This window comes from Mercenaria mercenaria, chromosome 9 (assembly GCF_021730395.1).
Source record: "Mercenaria mercenaria strain notata chromosome 9, MADL_Memer_1, whole genome shotgun sequence".
Taxonomy (NCBI): Eukaryota; Metazoa; Mollusca; class Bivalvia; order Venerida; family Veneridae; genus Mercenaria; species Mercenaria mercenaria.
In genome coordinates this window covers 84,026,597-84,046,660 of record NC_069369.1, presented here as the reverse complement: position 1 = coordinate 84,046,660, position 20,064 = coordinate 84,026,597, and the positions used below count along the sequence as shown (strand labels likewise).

The 20,064-nt window shown below is 35.7% G+C and overlaps 1 protein-coding gene across 3 annotated transcripts in view; it reads left to right on the top strand.

The window, feature by feature from the left end:
- The window catches only part of LOC128559613 (inositol polyphosphate-5-phosphatase A-like), a 61,926-nt gene that overhangs the window by 3,055 nt on the left and 38,807 nt on the right, over positions 1-20,064 (top strand). For all 3 annotated transcript variants that reach the window (XM_053551908.1, XM_053551907.1, XM_053551906.1), the window contains exon 2: positions 8,324-8,365. In XM_053551908.1, the coding sequence (XP_053407883.1) occupies positions 8,324-8,365 (42 nt within the window). The remainder of the gene's footprint in view (positions 1-8,323; positions 8,366-20,064) is intronic.

Genomic DNA, 20,064 nt, shown 5'->3' with positions numbered 1-20,064 from the left:
GAGTCCCAGGACCCTTGGGCCCAAATTTTGACGGGTCCTTTTCCAAAATACAGGAGTCCTGTCCCAACACGTCCATATAATTGACTATATTTTTTAGCTCACCTGTCACAAAGTGACAAGGTGAGCTTTTGTGATCGCGCAGCGTCCGTCATCCGTGCGTGCGTCAGTCCGTAAACTTTTGCTTGTGACCACTCTAGAGGTCACATTTTTCGTGGGATCTTTATGAAAGTTGGTCAGAATGTTCATCTTGATGATATCTAGGTCAAGTTCGAAACTGGGTCACGTGCCGTCAAAAACTAGGTCAGTAGGTCTAAAAATAGAAAAACCTTGTGACCTCTCTAGAGGCCATATATTTCACAAGATCTTCATGAAAATTGGTCAGAATGTTCACCTTGATGATATCTAGGTCAAGTTCGAAACTGGGTCACGTGCCATCAAAAACTAGGTCAGTAGGTCAAATAATAGAAAAACCTTGTGACCTCTCTAGAGGCCATATTTTCACAAGATCTTCATGAAAATTGGTCAGAACATTCAGCTTGATGATATCTAGGTTAAGTTCGAAACTGGGTCAGGTGCCATCAAAAACTAGGTCAGTAGGTCAAATAATAGAAAAACCTTGTGACCTCTCTAAAGGCCACATTTTTCATGGGATCTGTATGAAAGTTGGTCTGAATGTTCCTCTTGATGATATCTAGGTCAAGTTCGAGACAGGGTCACATGCGGTCAAAAACTAGGTCAGTAGGTCTAAAAATAGAAAAACCTTGTGACCTCTCTAGAGGCCATATATTTCATGAGATCTTCATGAAAATTGGTCAGAATGTTCACCTTGATGATATCTAGGTCAAGTTCGAAAGTGGGTCACTTGCCTTCAAAAACTAGGTCAGTAGGTCAAATAATAGAAAAACCTTGTGACCTCCCTAGAGGCCATATTTTTCATGGGATCTGTATGAAAGTTGGTCTGAATGTTCGTCTTGATAATATCTAGGTCAAGTTCGAATGTGGGTCATGTGCCGTCAAAAACTAGGTCAGTAGGTCAAGTAATGGAAAAACCTTGTGACCTCTCTAAAGGCCATATTTTTCATGGGATCTGTATGAAAATTGGTCTGAATGTTCATCTTGATGATTTCTAGGTCAGGTTCGAAACAGGGTCATGTGCGGTCAAAAACTAGGTCAGTAGGTCTAAAAATAGAAAAACCTTGTGACCTCTCTAGAGGCCATACTTGTAAATGGATCTCCATAAAAATTGGTCAGAATGTTCACCTTGATGATATCTAGGTCAAGTTTGAAACTGGGTCACATGCCATACAAAACTAGGTCAGTAGGTCAAATAATAGAAAAACCTTGTGACCTCTCTAGAGACCATACTTTTCATGTGATCTGTATGAAAGTTGGTCTGAATGTTCATCTTGATGATATCTAGGTCAAGTTTGAAACTGGTTCAACTGCAGTCAAAAACTAGGTCAGTAGGTCTAAAATTATTAAAATCTTTTGACCTCTCTAGAGGCCATATTTTTCAATGGATCTTCATGAAAATTGATCTGAATGTTCACCTTGATGATACCTAGGTCAGTTTCAAAACTGGGTCACGTGCGGTCAAAAACTAGGCCAGTAGGTATAAAAATAGAAAATCCTTGTGACCTCTCTAGAGGCCATATTTTTCATGAGATCTTCATGAAAATTAATGAGAATGTTCACCTTGATGATATCTAGGTAAAGTTCAAAACAGGGTCACGTACCTTCGAAAACTAGGTCAATAGGTCAAATAATAGAAAAACCTTGTGACCTCTCTAGAGACCATATTTTTCAATGGATCTTCATGAAAATTAGTCAGAATTTTTATCTTGATAATATCTAGGTCAAGTTTAAAACTGGGTCACATGAGCTCAAAAACTAGGTCACTATGTCAAATAATAGAAAAAACGACGTCATACTCAAAACTGGGTCATGTGGGAAGAGGTGAGCGATTCAGGACCATCATGGTCCTCTTGTTTTATTTAGTAATACGTAGATCTTTACCTAAGAAAACAATAAACCTAAGATCATGTTACAGCATAATAAAAATGTCAGTTTCAGGTCATATAGTCTCATATTGTAACTAATATTTATCAAAGTTCATGTTATTTTGATAAGGTTTTTCTTCTATATTTCATTTAATTTTTAATAACAGAACAGTGCTATAACACTCTATAAAAATGTATCCAAAATGTACTATCCGGATACTGGTACATTTTCGGAATGTCATCGGAAAGTAGTTTTTGCTCAGTTTACTTGGCCAACTAAGCTAAATCAGAGATAGTTCCTCAAACAATGATGCTACTTATCATTAAAAGCTGCATTGAAAGTCAGTTTTTTTAAGGAATTTTGGAAATATGCATATGACATCGGGTGTAATTAGACTCGTGAACGGACATTCTAAACTTATTTTTGCTTTCAAAAATCATCAAAATTTGTGAAGTTTCTTGTTGAAATTACGGTATGATCACTAAACAATGGTCTAATTTAAAGTTGGCATGAAAAAAATCTTGCAGTGCACTTTTCACATGCTCAGTAATCAGCTGCTTACGATAATTTAATAATTGGCGCCTTTTTTGACAGTACACAGGATCAATACTCTTTATCAATTAATTTCAACACTTCATTGATTCTTCTTACCTATGTGCACTCACCGTGAAGTAACTTGCTGATAAAAAAATCAGCGAGGCATGTCTACAGGAGAAAGGGCGGGATTTAGCAGAAGATCAAAGTCAGGAGGGTATGACCGTGAGTGTTTATTTTGGAATACACGTGTCTATCGTGGAAATAGTTTTACTGAAGGAAATGAATGATAAGAGAAAGGATTATCAAAGGAAAATGCCTCCAGGTCCCGAAGGACGCACAGGCAAGTATCATGCCGGGTCCTTTGAGCGTCTTTTGAAAATCTCCCGGGTCCGGACCCGGGGTCCCGGGTCAAATGGAACCTCTGAGTATTGCATTAAAAATTCTGCTATTCAAAATTACATGAAGTTACTTTTGCAGTTTAAATGCGATGTAGTTGATGCACCAAAAATTTCAAAATGTAAATTTTAAAAGATGGCAAAGATGGAATGTTGTGTTTAAGGTAGAGGGAGCCTAATGGAATCGGCAGTAGTCGAGCAAAGTCGTTATTTTCCATGGCGTGATCGGAACTTTTCGTCTATGGACGGCAGGTCATACTTAGAATATAAATATATTTTCGAAATGAAACGTTGTTTTTGTGAAAGGATTATTGAAATCAGTAATTGTCTCGGTAATTCATAATGTTACGCTGCAAGAGATAAAACAAAACCGGAACTAAACATTGTTATTTATCTTTGAAACGTCATGATGACTTTCCTGTTTATGGACGTTAGTTTCCTGCGCTTTGTTTAAATACGCTGCTATACAGAAGTTCTAAAAAGAAAGTTGATTGAATGATTTTATCATTGTTATTATTATTTCTTGAATATGTAATGCAAGAAAAATATTCTATCACTGGTTGTCGGTGCAGATGGGAATATCCGGCTCTCAATTTCTCAAGGAACTGTTTATGCGGTAACAAGGCAGAGCCTTTGTACCACCTAAACAGTTACCCATGATGCAGGAAATCCATGAAATGAAGTCATACCATAAATAAAAAGGGTGAAAATTCAGTAAATAATAGTCATTTTTGTAAATATACCCCTGGTACAATTAAACGGATTTTCTGTTATAGAGGGTGGGCGTATAAAATCGCTAGATTTCTGTAACTGGTGGTGAAAAGTTCCTAATATTTCACATACAATCCTGTATTTGCACATAGATTTTAAAAATGTTATGATACAGAGGATCTGGAGACTAGTCCATTAGGATCCCACTTTAGATATTTTTAACCGTCTTCTTGAAAATACTGTAATGTTTTTTTTTACTGTAATTTTAACATTTATAAGCTTAACCCTTATCATGCTGGACACGATTGGTTCTGCCTTTGCGACCAGCGTAGATCTTAATCAGCCTGCACATCTGTGCAGTCTGATCATCATCTGCACTGTTGGCTATTCAGTCAGTATCTTTTTGGTAAGCACCCCTTTTAACAGTTAATGGTACTGTCCAAATTGGAGTCATGACGGGCAATTTCATTATAGAAATTTAGCTGGGTAAGGGTTAAAGATCATTGAACACCTATGGATTGTCAGAATACAAAACAAGTGTCTGTCTTTCAACATAAATTCCAAAATTTTATGTTTTTATGTTTAAAATCCAGCTTTCATTTTGCAATTTCTTTGTGACATCATTTTAAGATGTTTGGAATGAATAATACCATGATTATTTTACTGAATGTAAATTGGACAGTAACAAGTGGATTCTGTTGGGTAAAAATGACTTTATAAAAAATGACAAGGTGTCAGCTTTCTTTGTCCTTACATGACAGTATTCTCAGCAACTTACACTGGCCACAAACATGCATAAAAACACAACTTTTCATCGGATTTGAGAACAAGACATCACTTATCAAAAAATTGTCTCAGTGTCTCTAAGACACGTCTAACAAGCTTGATACCTTGATTTCAAAAATGTGTCCACAAAAAATTCTAAAATTAATGCTCACAATTGCCTTTTAAACCTAATTTATTATGTTGAAGTGAGTGTATTTATATTAAATACTAGGCTGGAAAGTAGTAATGTGTCTAAATTGATTCGGGTTAACCGTTATGGAAGAAGGACCAGCAGTCGCCACTCGCCATGTTTGATACCCAACCAGTACTAGCAAAGTTTGACCAAATGAAAAAGAGAAGAAAGTGAACTGTGTTTAGTTGTGAAAGTGAGCACTATCAAAGTGCAGTACATAAATAATAGTGTCAAAATGCTTCATGTATGTGAGAGTGTGGGTAGAAATGCTACGCTCAACATTATGCTTTTATCATTACATTTATTAAAAAAACATAAAAAAGTTTTGTTAATACTTGGTTTTAATTTATGCAAGTATTTATATATTAACAATTTAATTATGTATACATCCGGTCTGTTACAGCTGATAAATTTGTGTTTTGTTTGCCTGTATTAATTTAATATGTGATACATTCTTGTAATAGTTTATTACAATGTACTTAAAACTAAATAATGTTTTAAATATTAAGAAACAAATATTAATAAAACAACTTATGGTTAATATTATTGTATCACCTGAGCTGCATATTACTATATAAAAAAATTTAGTCAATAATATTGACATCTTGGGAAGGATTCCTGTATTTTGGAAAAGGACCCTTCAAAATTTGGATCCAATGGTCCTAGGACTTTTGGGTTTTCAGGTCTAGTTGAACCCCTGAGAGTGCAGAGTATACTGCATTTCCAAATGACAAACTACTGCTTAATGGATGTTTAACAAATGAGCCCCACCAAGTGAAAACCAACATAGTGCATTTGCGACCAGCATGGATCCAGACCAGCCTGCGCATCTGCGCAGTCTGGTCAGGATCCATTCTGTTCGCTAACGGTTTCTCTAATTACAATAGGCTTTGAAAGCGGACAGCATGGATCCTGACCCGACTTCGCGGATCCATGCTGGTCACAAACGCACTATGTTGGTTTTCTCATGGCGCGGCTCAAATTTAGTCGGAAGGAAGGTCAAAATGTATAGGTTTAGTGAGTGACTACGGGCCTCATGGATTTTTGTTTAACATTTATCCTGGTAAATTTCTAAAATGGACTTGTCCATCATTCAAATAGGGCATACCATTTATTATTCGAATGGGATGTTCACTGAAATGTTACTGGTAGAATAGCAAACAGTACAGACCACGATCAGCCTGCATGGATGTGCAGGCTGATCCTGGTCTGCTCTGTACGCAAAGAATCACTTTCCGCCAGCAGACTAAAGGTTAATTGCCTCGACAGATAAAGTACCTTCAGATTTCATTTAACTACAAGAGTCTTACGATTTTTATACTAATTGTATGAAAATGAAGAATCTGTCAGTGAACTTCTATAACATAAAAAGCTCCAGTATTCAAAACCCACCACAAGCTCCTGTATTCAAAACCCATCACATGGCTCATCCATACAACTCTGGCATAATAACTCAGGACTATCTGATTTTGTAGCAATCTTGATTAATCACACAACAGTTCACAATTGATAGATTTTCAAGAGCTATCTATTGTCTGTGGTGTACATTGATTTTCCTGTTGACAGGAAATCCTTAATTCTCTGGTATATAAGTAATAAAAATAGAAAGAAGCTAACCATGATGGACAGTCGTGTATTAGCCTGGTACATGTATATATCTGGTACATATATATTTAACCTTTAGCCTGCTGGCAGCAAGTGATTCTGCCTTAGTGACCAGTGCAGACTAAGATCAGCCTGCACATCTGTGCATGCTTATCTTTGTCTGCTCTGTTTGGTATTCAGTTTGTAAATTCTCAGTGAATACCCCTTCAAATGATAAATGGTACTGCCTAAATTGAATAGCAGACCAGTCCATTGTAGAAATTGAGCAGGGTAAAGGTTACTGGTATTAAGGCTAGGTTATGTGGCCATTTAGAAAAAGAAACACTTTGGGATACCTGCAACGACACTGTTACGACAGTGCTCGGAAAACAAGTTTGAATAGTCACTGCTTAAGGTGCAGAGCCGTAAGTGACAGATGGTTTAAGGGAGTTTGAATACTAATTATAATTATGCCTATCACCTTGGCTGGTTTGAATCTCAGTATGGTCATATTTATTTGCGGACACCATTCAGCTGGTTTTTGGAAGCTTCATTGTTGTCTCCAAGTGTTAGGCAATGGGTAAATAAAGTTAGGTGCTTTGTCTTCCATAGAGCTAGAATGCGGACATTAAAACCAGCTGATCAAACTGATAATTTCTGAGCATTTGTGCACAGGAACATTGCTATCTTTGATGGGTTAATAATCACATTCAGTAACATTTAGAATAAAAAAAAAAAGTGAGGTATACAATTTATGTGGTACTGCTTTAAGCACAATAATTTTCATTGTGGATGAAATATTCCTCGGGTAGAATTTTGTTAAGATATAAAAGTATATCCAGTATATATGAAAATTCTTGCAACATTTATTGTAAATATCATGCAGTATGGCAGACACCTATAAATGTTACAATTATTATTTGTAGGAGTGTTCATTGCCAAAGAAATAATTAGGATATTACCATTAGCTTTGTTATTGGTATTCCATTAGTGTTTTAGCTGTTTAATTTACTGCACAGCAGTAGATATTATATAATCAGTTGTCTATAACTGTGGCTCTGCCACTGATCTGTGCTCATTCTTGGGGAAAATAAAAAAAAGAAGCATCATATTTTGTCTTAATTTAGTACTTGTTGAAAATATGATGACATGTAGGTGGGGAGACATACTGATTTAGTAGGACACTGCTGCTGGTTGCTGTTTCCTGTCTATGAAATATCAGTAAATTCAGTATTGTAGTATACAGTAAAACACCGCTCGCTCTAGGTCGCAAGGGGATGAGCAAAATGCTCGAGTTATCCATGGTTTCGAGCGACCCAAACATTGACCAACATACGAAGAAAACTAAAGTTTGTTTTACCAACTGTTATTGGGACCGTTTGCAGAGTAAACGGTGATGCGTAATAATAACATACTTGTGACATTTTTCAAAAACAAACGTATAACAAACGTTATCTATTGATAGACGTTTCAATACATAATTTGTAAATGGCACATGTGAAGAAACAACTAAGATTTTTTTTTTATTCATCAACAAGTGCATATCATAATTATCGTCTGAATTTTATGAAACGGCTATATTATTTCCTTCATTTGCATGCAAACAATTGCTGATTAAAATACTAAGATCTCATAACTATCTTCTCGATCCCGCAGACAAGATGCTTTAAGTAATCAGTAATTGATCGATGTTTGATCAATAAAACTTTTCTTTAAGATTTTATCAATAATTATTCTCATCATAAGATCAACTATACCGACAAACAAACATTTAAGATAGTCTGGGAATAGACTACGCAATTTCTACGGTGTGTGAAAATGTTTAATTAACCGACACATTCTGACCGCCGAAGGTGTGAAAAATTTTGACACCACTGCTCGAGTTAGTCAGAAGTAACGAAGAGTAAATTAATACACAGGGACCAGGTGTCATGCTCGAGGGATCGAGTTATCGATGCTCGACCCAGCCATGGTAATATCACATAGAAAATAGAAGGAAATGGGCCGGGACCACATGAATTGCTCGAGCGAGCCCGGGTGCTCGAGTCATCGATGCTCGAGCGAGCGGTGTTTCACTGTATAGTGAGTGAAAGGGCTCCTTGTAAAATCAAATGTTTATTTTATTTTATATTTTCAGCCTGAACACATGTTGAAGATATGGCTCAAGGAATTCCTTGCAGTAAGTTCATTTGCTTAACATTAAATTTATGCAATATATTTAGGACATGCCCTGAAACTAAAAAGTATTACAACTTATACTACTGTTGTTAGTTATATGTAGGATCATTCACACCACAAAGATGTTGCACAGCGTTAAATATAAAGAATAAGTGAGCTATCCTATTCAGCTCTGCGTTGGCATTACACCTTTGTTAAGTTCTTCATACAAGTCCACATCTTGACAAGACCTTTTGAAATAAAGCTTTAAAACTTTCAACACTTGTGTACCATCACATTGTCCAGTTTAATGCAAGTGTATATAACTCCATGAAGGATTTTGGCTGAATTATGGCCCCTTTTAACTTACAAATCTTGGTCAAGTTGTTCGTACCAGTTCATATTTTGTGTAAACTGTATGACATATATGGCTTTGAAACTTTTATCACTTGTTTATTATAACAATCTCTATCTGTAGGCAAGAGTACATAACTCTGTCAACTATTTTGGCTGAATTATGATCCTTTCTGGACTTGGAAATCAGTTAAATTTTTCATACTATGCAATATTATTTTGCCTGAGAACCTATTTGTCATATGGCTTTGAAACTTTGACCACTTGTTTACCATCATAGTCTACACATACATTTGTATTGTAGGCAAGATTACATAACTATGACCATGACTTTAGCTCAGTTATGGCCCTTTTTTGACATAGAAATTAGTTAAGTTTGGCATACCATTACATATTTTGTCTAAACTGTTTGATGTATGGCTTTGAAACTTTGAAAACTTGCTTACCATCATGATCACACATTGCCATATAGTGCAAGACATATCCAAATCCACAAATACAGGTACATTGTTTGTCTTAACTATTTTTCTTTTTTTGTCTGAAAATCTCTGGTAATATTTTGACTACATACTTCCATCAATTCTTCGAATAGTCGAGCGCGCTGTCAACGGACAGCTCTTGTTAAACAGAACCTGTTGGCATGATACAAAGTTTGAAAAACCTGGTTTTCATGGAATTTCCATGTTTCTTGTTTGCCACAGGAAAAGTAGTCCGGGCTTCAGACCACTATAGCAGGTGAACATTCCTGTTCCCGGGCCCTTAATGAAACCCTTGTAAGTAGGTTGTTAATATTGAGTGTCCAAAGGATATAATTATGATTTCTTGGATACTTGGAAATTATTGTACCCCCCGACAACAAAGTTGTAAGAGGGGGTATACTGGTTTCAGGTTGTCTGTCTGTCCGTAGACACAATCTTGTGCGCACCATCTCTCCTCATCCCCTTGACACAATTTAATGAAACTTCACACAAGTGATCAGTAACAACAGTAGTTGTGCATGGGGCATGTTAGGTTCTTTCAACAACAAAATTGCAGAGTTATGGGACTTTGTTTTTTGTTACTATACTATATATACATAGACACAATCTTTTGCGCACCATCTCTCCTCATCCCCTTGACACAATTTAATGAAACTTCACACAAGTGATCAGTAACAACAGTAGTTGTGCATGGGGCATGTTAGGTTCTTTCAACAACAAAAATTGCAGAGTTATGGAACTTTGTTTCTTGTTAACATACTATGTACATACAGTCTGCATATGCTGTCTTGTGTGCGCCTAATCTTCCAAACCCTTGCACACAATTTAATGAAACTTCACACAAGTGATCAGTACCAACCCTAGTTGTGCACATAATTATGCAATCTTGTGTGCGTCAAATTGCAATGTACTGTGTCAGTGCATGGGGGGGGGGGGGGGGGGGGGGGGGGGGGGGGGGGGGGGGGGGGTACATCCATCACCTTAAGTGATAGCTCTAGTTAAAATTTGGGAGCATAAAATTTCGTGGTTTATGTCGAATGACAAGCTTTTTCATGGGAATAGGAATTAGGGCATTTTAACTTTTGAAGATAAAATGAATGGACACACAAACATGAAACTGATCCACAGATATTAATGATTTCACTTTAAACTGTTCATATTTCTATGTGATTTTAATGAAAATTCTATAACATAGTTTCGAAGTCTAAAATTATGAAGTTCTGTTGACAATTAAAATAATCATACTCATTAATTGAAGATACAGCACACCTGCAGATGATTTTATTTCACATACTGTAAATCTGTTGTGCTAACAGATTCCTCCTCTTAAAATGAACATGGATTTAATAGCACATTAATCGGTGATCTTTTCTGTTAGCCAGGAAAATTTAGGTTGCAGGTTATGTTTATTTCAGTCAGAGATTTTGTTATATATAAAATTAATTGATCAAACACCTGTGCTACCTGTTGAATGAGCCTTTAGGTATGTTATGTGTGCCATATGGTATAACTGTTTAGTGCCAGATTTATGGCACTGGTATACAACAGAGTGTCATGTGGTAATAGTTAGATCAGTAACTGGCTGCAAATTACTGCTTTAACAGAATAAATACATGATGTCTTGCATAGGAACTACTTTGGTCTTTAATATTTGCAGGGTATTAATTTTCATGCCTTTCATTGTTGTTTGGACACAAAGTAATGTTTCCAGTCAAACAAGTAAAAATTACTACGGTAGTAGTTTTTAAAAAAAATTAAGATTTCATGCCATTCTGACTGAAACCACAAAATTTCTGTCAACAAAATGAACTGTTTATACTGTAGAGATAGTACCTAAGTTTTTCAAATCATAGGTTTGAAGTTAAAAAGCTTTGAAATGAAGACAAATGTCCATATATTTCTCAAAAACAGAAATATAGACAATATTTTAACCAGAAGTGCGGAGTTATGAGCATTTAAGATTTTCATGATAACGAAAATTTTGTGATCAAGGACATGTAACTCTTCTTGAACACGGAGAGCATAAACATCAAAGGGACATAATATAGTCAATATTTTCTAATTGGGTGCATTTGATTTAACATTCAACTTTGATCTGGATTGCTAAATACTGATCCATGATACTGTGTGCTAAAAATTTAGAACATCTGGAACAGTCTATTAACAGAAAAACTATGCTTTAGCAGAATCTAAATAGTTAAGCTCTAACTGGGACTCGAACCAAGGACCTCTCACACCTAAGGCAGACACTCTACCACTTCCCTATGACAGCAGTAGCTAATAGCTATGCAGTTTAATTGCTGGATTACATTGCGTGAACTGGAACAATAATCGGTGAACTCCGGATTATCGGCGTATTCGCTTTGTTTCCTAACGGCATTTTTTGTGTAAAGAAAAAATATAATCTAATGCTGCCAATGTCATAATTGGTCAAATCTGCCCAAATTTCTCTGACGTGTTGTTCAGAGTATGAACTTACTAACTGGCAGTACCAGTGAAATATTACTTACACTGAATATATTTTATATTTGCCCTTTTTGCAGCTGCCGAACGGCAAAGACGATAAGATTTGTCCAAATATAAGTAATTATTTTACCAGTTTTGAGAGAATTTCAATTAATGGGAAATTACAGTTACAAACTAAATACCTTTCTGCAACACATGCAGTCATTAGCATTCACTGTCAATCAGTATTATGACAAAGATCGACTGTCATCCATTTATTTCAAAGTTTCATAGACAGAGTCCGTTGTTTACATTTTTATTGTAACCGGTGCACTTGTAAAAATCACTTTAGTTTGAAAAATCAAAGTATGTGAAGAGCTATGGTACGGTCTCTATATACTGTGCCTGACTGAAATTTTGCCACAGAATAGTAACTTAGTTGTGAAATTGCCCAAGACGTTGTACAATATAACAGAAGTTAGTAAGAGCACCTCTATAAGTGTAGACATCTCTCTACAAAGGCAAATATTTTCTTTCTTATTTAATGAATTACTGGTAACAGCTTCAGAGCATCAGTCTCTCTAATACAAACATATTTCTATTTTTCCTGCAGTTTTCTCTCACTGTACTATAAAACCACTGTAACAGCCTTGGAACACCCGCTTCGAGTGTGAGAGGGTGTGGGTTCACACCCGGGCCATACTGGTCAGCCTGGTGTTGTATCATGCACATGTCAGTGGCATGATATTCCATTGTGGCAACACTATAAAGTTGGGCATTGCACTCACTGAGCTACAAGTAGACAAGGTCATTTTATATGGCTGAAAAATAATTGAAAAAGATGCTAAACCAGGGGCTGTATTCATAAAGCATCTTAAGTATAAGAAATTGATTATTTACTTAAGTATATTTGTTATTCATAAAACAACTTAATAAGTAATTCTTGGCTTTTATTGTGGACGAAAACATTAAAAAAGACAACATTAATTTCAGACAGATACAACATGCACAATTATGTTTGAAGTGCTTTTATCTGAAAAACAACACTTTAATCGTACTCATGATGCCATTTTGTTTTCTGACTTAAGTCATTTCTTACGTATCTTAAGTTTAAGCTGTTTTATGAATAGGACTTAAGTTTTTTACTTAGACTTAAGCTGAAATCACCACAAACTTAAGTAAAATCTTCAACTTAAGTCAAAACTTATACTTAAGATGCTTTATGAATACGGCCCCTGGGCTGTTTCACTCAATTTACCTTGTTGTTCTCTGCAGTGTTAATTTATTACTGCATGATAGCTTACAGTAACATTTATTTTGTATTTGAGTAATGATTGAAGATTAAGTTAAGTAAACATAGTAAACATATATAATTACATGTTAGACAAAATCGTCCTTGAAAAAGAAACAAAAATTTATGACAAATATATTGACTGAGAGGGAGAAGAGGACTCCCAGTTATTGTCCAAAGTTATTTACTCTGTACAAACTTATCAGAGAATGAATTATAATTCCAATGTATGTTATTTTTGGTACATTTTATGTACCTGAATCGTGAATTTGAGACAGTTGTCTCTACCACCTCAGCAGCATATTGGCAGAGTGCCCCCTCAGGTGCAGGAGGTTGTGGGTTTGCTGTGTATGTCGTATGTCGTACCATAATGATGTGAAATATGGTGTACTGTGGCTCCCTTGCTTGGTGCTCTGTATTAAAAGGGGGAAACTGGTGAGTCTTTTCTTGTACCCTTGCGGCTGTCATCACAGGATTCCTGTGGGAATGTGGTGTTGAGAGTGGTTAATATAAGTTGTAGAACAGCCATCCTAAGATAAAAGCAGAACTTTATTCACTCAAGGTCGGATAATTTGAACACCCCCCTTCATTCAAACTCATTGTCGGGTCCTTGCAAAATCCTTATATAATGTATATTGCTCAATGGCTCAAACTGCCAATAAATCAAACAATTTTTATGCCCCCCGGCATCTACTGATGCGGGAGGCATATAGTGATTGTCCTGTCTGTCCGTGCGTGCGTTCGTCCGTCCGTACGAGGTTAACCAAATGGGACTTTTTCGTCTAGCATCAATACCCCTTACTAGAATGACTTGATACTAATACAGATGTAACCTGTGACCATTCCTCATCTTCAAACATCACCTGACCTCAGTTTGACCTTGACCTTGTTTTGGACTTAGGTTGCTTTGTATCGACAAGGATGCCACCGGGGGCATCAAGCGGTTATCGAACGCAGCTCCTTGTTTTCTGGCACAGTTGAGTTTGAGCGACAAACTTTGGCTATAAATACATTTGTTTAAACAAAACAAATTGAATGTATGAAGTTTGATTGAAATAGTTTCTTACTTGCACATCAAGACTGTATCAGATGATTATACACCTGCTTCAGGTACTCATTTTCTTCCAGAATTTTTGGTTTAGTAAATAAAGATCTTGAAGAAAAGCTTATAATACATAAATCTTTCATCTTAAGTGTGAAAGTAATTACCAGTTTTAAATCAACTGATTCATGATGTTTTTCAGGATGAATGTCTGACAGCTCTTTAAATATAGATTGTTAATTCAGTCTGTAAGACTGTTTACTGTAATGCAGGTTTTATTCCCTTTCACACTGTAAAATCATTTATTCATTTTCCTTGAGAAAGTGAGACACTAAAGTATTGGGTCTTTAAGGTTTTTGTAGCACATTCTTCAGTTCTACTTTAGGAAGATTACAACATTGCACAGGAAATTTAATGCAAATTATTTCCGTAAAAGTGGTCACAGTCTCATTTAAGCAACATTTTATGAGATTTTTCACGTTTCATATATTGTAAACTTTTTAATAATCAGCAATTGAGGGACAACATATATTGTATTGGTTCTTATATTGTGTTAGATTAAGAGCAGAAAGGTCCATTACATATAGTAAGATCCCTTTGAGAAATGTGTGTGTTATTGACTTGTATAAAATTATTGTAACAACCCCACCCCCACACACCCACAGCCACTTTAGTATGCAAGTATTTTAAATTGCTGATTTTTTATATCAGTATGATTACTGGTTTCACATTTCCATTTGCTAGATGTCAGGATATTCAAATAATCTGAATCAAAAAGGAAAGTTCCAAAACCACATTGTTTTGGAATTCATTATATTAGGTAAAAGGGAGGTAAATTAAATAATGATTTTTCAATCTTGCATTCATAATTGAATTGTTCTTTGATGAAATATCTTCAGTGAAAATCTAACATGCATTAAGCATGTACTAAACATAATTGTAAATGATCAGACATTTGAATTTAGAATATAGCCATTACCAGGCTGGTAACATTGCCCGATCGGGCTTATGACACAAAAAGTAATATTTCTTGACAAATAATGAAGATATTTCTTTCAAACTTGGTCCATTTATTAAGCATTACATATAATGCTTATCAAGATAGAAATAACTTTGTTGCCTTCAGTTTAGTTAGAATTACTTCCCTTTTTCAGATTTTTAAGATGCATAATTTTTGAAGTCCAAAAATATTATGTTTTAATGCAATGTTTAAAACAGAAAAGGGTTCAATGGCTTTCTAGTGCTCCAAACTTGTGCGCCAATACCTTTATTCTATATATTTAGGGTAAATACTTTGTTTCTAGTGCAGATGTATGAGCAATTTTTTTAGGACTAACATTTCTCTATAATGTTGTAAGTGAAAGCAGAGTAAAATGTTTACATTCATGTACTGGCGCAATAATATAGAGCATTAGAAAGCCATTTAACCCTTTTTTGTTTTAAACTTAGCATTAGAACATTGTTTTTTTTGGACTTCAAAGATTATGCGTCATAAAAATCTGAAAAGGGGAAATAATTCTACCAAAACTGAAGGCAACCAAGTTATTTTTATTCTGATTTGTATCATTTGTTATGCTTAACAAATGGACCAAGTTTGAAAGAAATATCTTCATTATTTTCAAGAAATATTACTTTTTGTGTCATAAGCCCGATCGGGCAATGTTACCAGCCTGATTACTTGATCAAAATCAGACTCATTACCATATCACAAAGAAGCCGCTTAATAACTTTTTTTTCTTTTCAAAATGAAAACAACAGGAAATTGAAATCTAGGAAAAATGGGTTCAGAACTCACCTTGGTCTTAACTGCCTCCTCCCCCACAGTTAAGTTTGCAGATGCTTAAATTATTTCATTAGGATTCAGATTTTCTGTGTTAAAGATTATAAAGTTAAACCAAATCAAATTTTACTGAAAGGAATTTGAGGTTAAACACTAGTCGCTTGAGCATCAGTAACTCGAACAACTATACTTAGGCTCTTGTGGTCCTCAGTCATTTTTGTTTGGATTGCTCGAAAACTCAGGATAACTTTCCTATTGAGCAGTAGGCGTTTTACTATGGTTAATTTGTGATTTTTTTCATCAATGTTTACTTTATTCTTAACTTACTTATGGTTGGATTGTGAAGTATTATGCACAATTAAAATACAAAGGCATTTAGAATCTTTTCAGTTATTATGCTACTGAAAGCCCACTAAGAAATTCTATGTAATGCATTTAATTTTGACTGTTAAACTTGAGTTTAAAATAGACCTATAGGCAGTTTTGTTTATTTTAAATCCATTTTATCCTCTATGTAAGTAATAAATCCTACTTGAGATCTTGAGGTGATGTTAAAATTCCTGATTTTTATGAAACCTGACAGTTTTGAAATTTTTATGATTATGGAAGTTAAAAATAAATATTGTTGATTTATTTTGACAGTTTAGTATACATTTGTATTTAGAAATGTAAGACTTAAAGCTAGAATAGATTTACATGGGCTGGCAGTATAAACTGTATGGATTCTATTAAAATAATAAAACTTTTTGTCATTTCTCGGTCCATACATCCACTTACCTTAGAAACAACTGCTGTTACTTCATAGACATTTTATGCTGTTTATATGATGTTTGTTTTACATAAAAAACAGTTGCATTTGTAACAGTTATTTTGTTAAAGGTAATGGTAAACTTGTATTAAACATGATCTTTTCGGATTAATTAAACCTTATACACACCATATAAGGTAGCTAGTAGCTTAGTTACCTATTTATACCCTGAAAGGCCTGGGCCTGCACATAAATTTCACAAGCATTATTATTAAATATACAGAATGGTATAATTCCTCTGAGTATCACAATATTTTGACTTTGAGTTCTGTCTACTTAAGTTTTATCACTTTAGCAGATTTTTTTTTCGAATCGTTTCGAGAAATTACTTTATGGAAATTCGAGTCAAAATTATTTAGGTTATGCTATAACATGCAACTGTATTTTATTACCACTCCACATGTTTCTGAGACAGAAATAAGCAAATAATCGGTCGTTTTGAGTATTGTGAGATGATTTCTCTAAAGTTTGACGTCAATATTTCCTTACTAGGATAGAGTGTATCGTTTATGTTCTTTTCAAATGATTTTAAGTATGATGCATAACAATTTCTTTAAATGTACTGTGCAAATTGAATTGACTTAAATGAACTGTTTGAAAAATAGATAAATTTTGAATAATGCCCATTAACACACATTGTTTTTTGCTATGTTTAAAAACAATGGATTTACTTACATGTGTCATTAACACATTTATCATTTCTTAATAATTCATGGGAAATCTTGCTTTTATTAGTTGCTTAACACTCCTATACAGTTATTAAATTTGATTATATCATCAAGGAGTCACTCCAAAAAATCAAATTAAGTCAATGATTGCCTTGAAAATAACAAAACCCAATACAGGTGTCACAGAGTCAGAAGACAGAAAATGGACAGCTGTGAAACTAAGGCGGAGTTTTTGTACTCATTTTGGCCATCTCCCGAGGATCAATTTGCTTCAGATTTTCTATTCAGCTGATCTGTATTACAGTAATATTAATTTCAAAAGGAGGAAACTGTATTTTCAAATTTACTAGAGCTGTTTTGCAATTAAAAATTTTCCTGGGGAGCAAATATCCCCACACCCCTCCCAGTTTGTCACTGCACTTGTGTGCCTTCGTTTATGGCAGGTTATACCTAATTTATTTTTGTAGTGTTGGTCATAATCCATATAAACTAGTAACTTCAAGAAAAATCCCTGGCCCCACCACAGAATATCAAATGGTCGGGCCCTTTTAGTTGTTTATAAATTTCCAACAACAGGCTGATTTTCTACAATAAACCATGTAGTTATAGAATTTCTTTCGTTCCTTAATTTTACAATACATCAGAAATTGAAATCTATAATGACTTACTTTGAATTGTAATAAAAGGTTTGGTAACTGGAAAAGAATTATTTTTTTTATTCATATGTGTTACAGCAATAGATAGAAAGTCAGTTTTTAGCTCATCTGTCACAAAGTGACAAGGTGAGCTTTTGTGATCGCGCAGCGTCTGTCGTCCGTCGTCCGTCCGTCCGTCCATGCGTCCGTGCGTAAACTTTTGCTTGTGACCACTCTAGAGGTCACATTTTTCATCGGATCTTTATGAAAATTGGTCAGAATGTTTACCTTGATGATATCTAGGTCAAGTTCGAAACTGGGTCACGTGCGGTCAAAAACTAGGTCAGTAGGTCTAAAAATAGAAAAACCTTGTGACCTCTCTAGAGGCCATATATTTCTCAAGATCTTCATGAAAATTGGTCAGAATGTTCACCTTGATGATATCTAGGTCAAGTTCGAAACTGGGTTACGTGCCATTAAAAACTAGGTCAGTAGGTCAAATAATAGAAAAACCTTGTGACCACTCTAGAGGTCAAATTTTTCACGGGGTCTTTATGAAAATTGGTCAGAATGTTCACCTTGATGATATCTAGGTCAGGTTCGAAACTGGGTTACGTGCGGTCAAAAACTAGGTCAGTAGGTCTAAAAATAGAAAAACCTTGTGACCTCTCTAGAGGCTATATATTTTACAAGATCTTCATGAAAATTGGTCAGAATGTTCACCTTGATGATATCTAGGTCAAGTTCGAATCTAGGTCACGTGCCATCAAAAACTAGGTCAGTAGGTCAAATAATAGAAAAACCTTGTGACCTCTCTAAAGGCCAATTTTTTCATGGGATCTGTATGAAAGTTGGTCTGAATGTTCACCTTGATGATATCTAGGTCAAGTTTGAAACTGGGTCACGTGCGGTCAAAAACTAGGTCAGTAGGTCTAAAAATAGAAAAACCTTGTGACCTCGTTAGAGGCCATACTTTTGAATGGATCTTCAAAAAAATTGGTCAGAATGTTCATCCTGATGATATCTAGGTCAAATTCGAAACTGGGTCACGTTCCTTCAAAAAGTAGGTCAGTAGGTCAAATAATGAAAAAACCTTGTGACCTCTCTAGAGGCCATATTTTTCATGGGATATGTATGAAAGTTGGTCTGACTGTTCATCTTGATGATATATAGGTCAAGTTTGAAACTTGGTCAGCTGCGGTCAAAAACTAGGTCAGTAGGTCTAAAATTAGAAAATCTTTTGACCTCTCTAGAGGCCATATTTTTATGCCCCCAAAGGGAGGCATATAGTTTTTGAACCGTCTGTCTGTCTGTCGGTCTGTCAGTCTGTCGGTCTGTCAGTCTGTCGGTCTGTCCGCAATTTTCGTGTCCGGTCCATATCTTTGTCATCGATGGATGGATTTTCAAATAACTTGGCATGAATGTGTACCACAGTAAGACGATGTGCAGTGCGCAAGACCCAGGTCCGTAGCTCAAAGGTCAAGGTCACACTTAGACGTTAAAGGATAGTGCATTGATGGGCGTGTCCGGTCCATATCTTTGTCATCGATGGATGGATTTTCAAATAACTTGGCATGAATGTGTACCACAGTAAGACGACATGCAGTGCGCAAGACCCAGGTCCGTAGCTCAAAGGTCAAGGTCACACTTAGACGTTAAAGGATAGTGCATTGATGGGCGTGTCCGGTCCATATCTTTGTCATCGATGGATGGATTTTCAAATAACTTGGCATGAATGTGTACCACAGTAAGACGACGTGCAGTGCGCAAGACCCAGGTCCGTAGCTCAAAGGTCAAGGTCACACTTAGACGTTAAAGGATAGTGCATTGATGGGCATGTCCGGTCCATATCTTTGTCATCGATGGATGGATTTTCAAATAACTTGGCATGAATGTGTACCACAGTAAGACGACATGTCGCACGCAAGACCCAGGTCCGTAGCTCAAAGGTGAAGGTCACACTTAGACGTTAAAGATCATTTTTCATGATAGTGCATTGATGGGCATGTCCGGTCCATATCTTTGTCATTCATGCATGGATTTTAAAATAACTATGCATGAATGTGTGGCACAGTAAGACAATGTGTCGCACGCAAGACCCAGCTCCGTAGGTCAAAGGTCCTAAACTCTAACATCGGCCATAACTATTCATTCAAAGTGCCATCGGGGGCATGTGTCATCCTACGGAGACAGCTCTTGTTCAATAGATCTTCATGAAA